This window comes from Eleutherodactylus coqui, chromosome 4 (assembly GCF_035609145.1).
Source record: "Eleutherodactylus coqui strain aEleCoq1 chromosome 4, aEleCoq1.hap1, whole genome shotgun sequence".
Taxonomy (NCBI): Eukaryota; Metazoa; Chordata; class Amphibia; order Anura; family Eleutherodactylidae; genus Eleutherodactylus; species Eleutherodactylus coqui.
In genome coordinates, this window is record NC_089840.1 from 240,285,894 (window position 1) to 240,290,487 (window position 4,594).

General features: G+C 38.0%; 1 protein-coding gene across 1 annotated transcript; it reads right to left on the reverse strand.

Moving 5' to 3' along the window:
• Positions 1-733: 733 nt before the first annotated feature.
• LOC136626650 (olfactory receptor 10A3-like) lies at positions 734-1,702 on the reverse strand. Its single transcript, XM_066601668.1, has one exon. It carries the CDS (start codon positions 1,700-1,702, stop codon positions 734-736), a length of 969 nt encoding a protein of 322 aa, XP_066457765.1.
• Positions 1,703-4,594: the final 2,892 nt, after the last annotated feature.

A 4,594-nucleotide genomic window follows, 5' to 3' on the forward strand; every position in this document is an offset into this window, starting at 1 on the left:
CAATACTAATTAAGTAGTACAGGTGATTGTAATAGAAGGGGTTATTATGGTGCTTCTATTGGGGATAAGGTCAAGAAGGGTTTAAAGTGGTGCTTCTGATGTACTGCTCTGCTTATCTCTCCTTGGATCTCTTACACTGACAGAAGACTGGGGGAGAGAGAAGTTTTAGCAGTGCTGAAATGCCAGAGAATTTGTTGCTGCAACAAACTTTTCCAGCCAGCTGTATGGCTGTAACTGCAATTGTCATTAGGACCTGAACCAATGAGGTCAGGATCTGTTTCAGGTGGCAGAAAAGAGCACATAAATTTAGGTTGCTGCTGCACAGAACCCAGGCAGCAGCGACTCAAATTTACTGTCAGAGTTCTCAAAGGAGTTTAGAAAGCTACTGGACCTGTTTCAATTTACCTGGTACACTGGCAAATAAACTGTACTAGAGATTTTTTTGTACACCGTGTGTATTATATAGTTTGAAAATGGCTGTGAGCATCTTGGTCACCTGAAAACAAGTCCATGAACTGGTGGAATAGACAAAGCAGAAAAGATCAGCTACACATAATGCACCTAAAACTGTCCCCAAACTGGAAGATTACTTTAAACAAATGTTTTTCTATGGCCCTCAATGCTTTTTATTTGCATTTTACTATACAATGTCACATTGGCAGCTATGGTACTTGCCTCTAGAACTTCAAATGTCTACAGTTTCAGATAAATAAACATTAATATTACTGATGAACTAATGTTTTAAAAATATTTGACACCTGGCCTTTGCATGCCAAATTAACATTTCCTTTGTCTTTATGAGAACTTTTCTTATATCTTCATTCTTGAGACTATATATTATAGGGTTAAGCATTGGAACTAAGATAATATACAGTAGAGAAAAATACTTATCTAGTTTGGGTGAAAATGTTGACTTGGGTCTCATATACATGCAGATCATTGTCCCATAAAAGATAATGACACAAGTCAGATGGGCTGTGCAGGTAGAAAATGCTTTATGTTGTCCTTTTGTGGATTTTATCTTCAGAATGGCAAAGATAATAAATACATATGATATTAAAATAAGCATAAATCCTGTAAGTCCTAGTAATATTCCTTCAATACAGGTTATTATGTAAAAAACAGAAGTGTCTGTGCAAGCAATTTGTAATATTGGGTTAATGTCACAAAAAAAATGGTTGATAATGTTATTTAAGCAAAAATACAGCTTTGATATTAATACAGTATGCCCAGTAGGGGTTAAAAACCCCAAAAACCATGAAACAAATGAGAATCTAGCACATTGTTTTAAACCTATAAGTACAATGTAATGAAGAGGATGACAGATTGCTACATAGCGATCATATGCCATAGCAGCTAGGAGGAAGAACTCCGTACCAGACAAAGATAAAAAGACATACATTTGTGTTAAACAACCTATAAATGAGATTGTCTTTATTTTGATGCAAAGTAGAGATAACAATTTTGGTAAAATGTTTGAGATTGAAGCAATGTCAATAAATGAAAGATTTACCAGAAAGATATACATAGGAGTATGGAGATGAATGGTTTTCCATATTGTAACAATTATAGTCAGGTTGCCACATATAATCATGATATAGAGAAGTAGAAAAATCCCAAATAGTAGCATTTGGAGTTCTGGAATTTCAGAGAAGCCCTGAATTACAAATCCTGATGCATTCAATTTTCCATCTGATTTCATTGCGTAGATTAAATTTTCATATTTATTTTTATTCCCATCATGCTCTGTTGATAAATGTATTACTGCAAGCACTAGAAAATAAAATATAAGGCCAACATGTCAAGTTCTGAAGTGTAGTTGCAATCAAAATTATCCAGCCACCATTGCCAATTAAGTTTAATTTCCACATTTAAAAAAAATGTCATCTGTTTGCAAAAAACAACAAAACAAGAACAATTTAAATAGCTCAAATGGTTTATCTAATCTTACACAAAATGCCACTTTTAATGATTACTTCAGTGTCTGCATTATTTAACCCCTTTCATAAGTGCTGTAATAGAGCTATTTCTAGACTATACAGTTTTGCACTGATTGTCTGTGAGAGAAAGCCTGCCATACCTTATTATGGCCTCGGGATGGAGGAGAAGATGAGGACAAACAATAACAATATGTAAAGTCTTGCTGGGAGATTGCCAGCTCTGAGACATCTCTTCAAGTGTGAATTTTACATAGAGGATTAAGAATCAGTATTACACCTAATTCACACCTACATGATGATGAATTGACTAAAGAATTGGAACAAGTTCTTACAGATAATTCTTTGTGTGTGATATCTACTCGACTACGAGTAGAGGTTTCTTTCAAACACTACATCTCAATTAGTAAAGGAGATACAAGATGAAGGTTTTTTCCTCATCTGCAGAGCTCTCAATTCTGTAACAAAACTTAGAAAAGAGTATTGACACGTGGAAAAGAGACATTAAAAAGAAAAAAACAATATAAATTTATTAGGGACTCCAAAGATTTTGAATTGGGTCAAGTATACTTGTTATCAAACTACTAACGACCATTTGACCATCAGTATGTATGTTTGTGTGTGGATGCTTCTCATGCTCCACCCTGGTGACATTATCGCGGGTCCTACAACATATTTAAAACACATAGCCTGACTGACAGAATAACAACGAAGTTAGGGCTCTTGGAAGGGGAGGCCAGAAATAACAAAATGAGAATACAACTAAGCCGTTATTATCTCACTTCTCAGCGATCCTGACAGGAGACACTGACCTACCGCCACCACAGAGATCTAGCGGGATGAGAGACCTGAGGTTACATCACTGCTGTGGGAGCGATGTAGTGGTCTGGAAAAAAGGCACTACATAGCACTGTCAGTTTACACAAGGGATGCAGGTAACCTAGCAACCAGTTAAGACGTTTATTAACCAGCTGCACAATATAGAAAAAATGCATAGAGGCTCAGATGAGGCAGGTAACCTAGCAACCAGATAGGCTGTGATTGGCTGCAGACAAACAGGTCAAGTAACAGAGATTGTAAATAGCCAAACAACGGTCACAGGAGCCAGAGTGAGCTAGAGAGTGAGCCAGAGTGAGCCAGTTAGCTAGTGAGAGTGTGGGTGAGACGCACCAGCAAAAGCAATGCCAGAGAGAGGGAGAGCGCCAGAAGAAGAAGCACCCTACAGAAGAAAAGAAAGTGCCAGGCAGGAGAAAGTAGTGAACATAGACAGAGAGTTCAGCCGTGACAGAGAGAGAAAGAGACAAACAAAAGAGAATTCTGAGAAACCGTGAGTAACTGAGGAGGAGCGACAGCTTTGACAGTGAATAGAGGGAAAATATAAGAGATGTAAATATGAAGAGAGGGAGTTAAAGAAATAAAGAGATATAAATACAAAGAAGTATATAGAAAAGAAATCCAGAGTAAGCTCCCAATATATGAATTCTTTGAACACAGACGTCTACATTGTTGTGATTTGTGTAGCAGTTATAATGCACTGAATGTTATGACGAAAACTACCTTATCTTGTTGCCTTATTTAATAATACCAATTTTACAACAAATTAAGCAAAATATCTGGCTCTGTGTATTATCCACACCTCACCAATCACAACTACAAATTGTGCCCAAGGGCACTGGCGTCCAGACACAACAAATCACAATAAATTGCCAGCCACAAAGAATAATAATGAAATTAGTGCTCACCATAGCACTTTGTGGCAGCACAACAGCCATTTGTGGTGACATGACAAGAGCCATAGTGCAGTTTGGTAGAAAGTACTGGATACTGAATAAAGCAACAGCATCCACCATGACTTGTGATGATGTCACTGTCATGTAATAACCTGTGTCAGTGGAGTCAGGTATCACGTGACCAGGAACTAATCACTGTATCCAGGAGTCTGCTTGAGCAGGTGATGTCTGAAAATCAGCATGTAGTAGAGCTATGTGTGTGATATGTTGGAATCATAATGCATGTACCATATAGCACAGCTGTGTGGTGCATTGCACCACCAGAAACACTGGTACTATAATTTCCTAATTTTTATAATTTAGCAATTTTAACCAAACTTCTTACATATATAACTCCTCCCATGGAGACAAATTTGGTAGGGATAACACAGACCCACTACCCCTGGGAGGGAGGAGGGGGGAAATGTATGTATTTGCCACCATAATTCATGAACGCCTGGAGCAATTTCAACCAAACTTGGTACATATATAACTCATCCGATGGGGACAAATTTTAGGGGGGATAAAACAGCCCAACTACCCCTGGAGGGGGGAAGGATGCCAGAATTGTACTTGAGCAGATGGTTTTTATTTCACAGTCTTAGATTATACAGACAACTTCCCCTCATCATACACTAATCTATTACACAGACATCCTCCTCCTCCTCCAATGCTAATATATTACACAGACCTTCTGCTCCTCAGATAATATTTTACACAGACAACCTCCTCTCCTCCAACTACCACACAGCTTCCCACCAGCACTAAGCCACTATGTATCACACAGAAATGAGCTCAGCACCCACTCTTATGAAAGTTGTCCAAAAGGAAATCTGTGTTGCCCATAGCAACCAATCACAGCACAGCTTTCATTTTACCTCAGCAGTA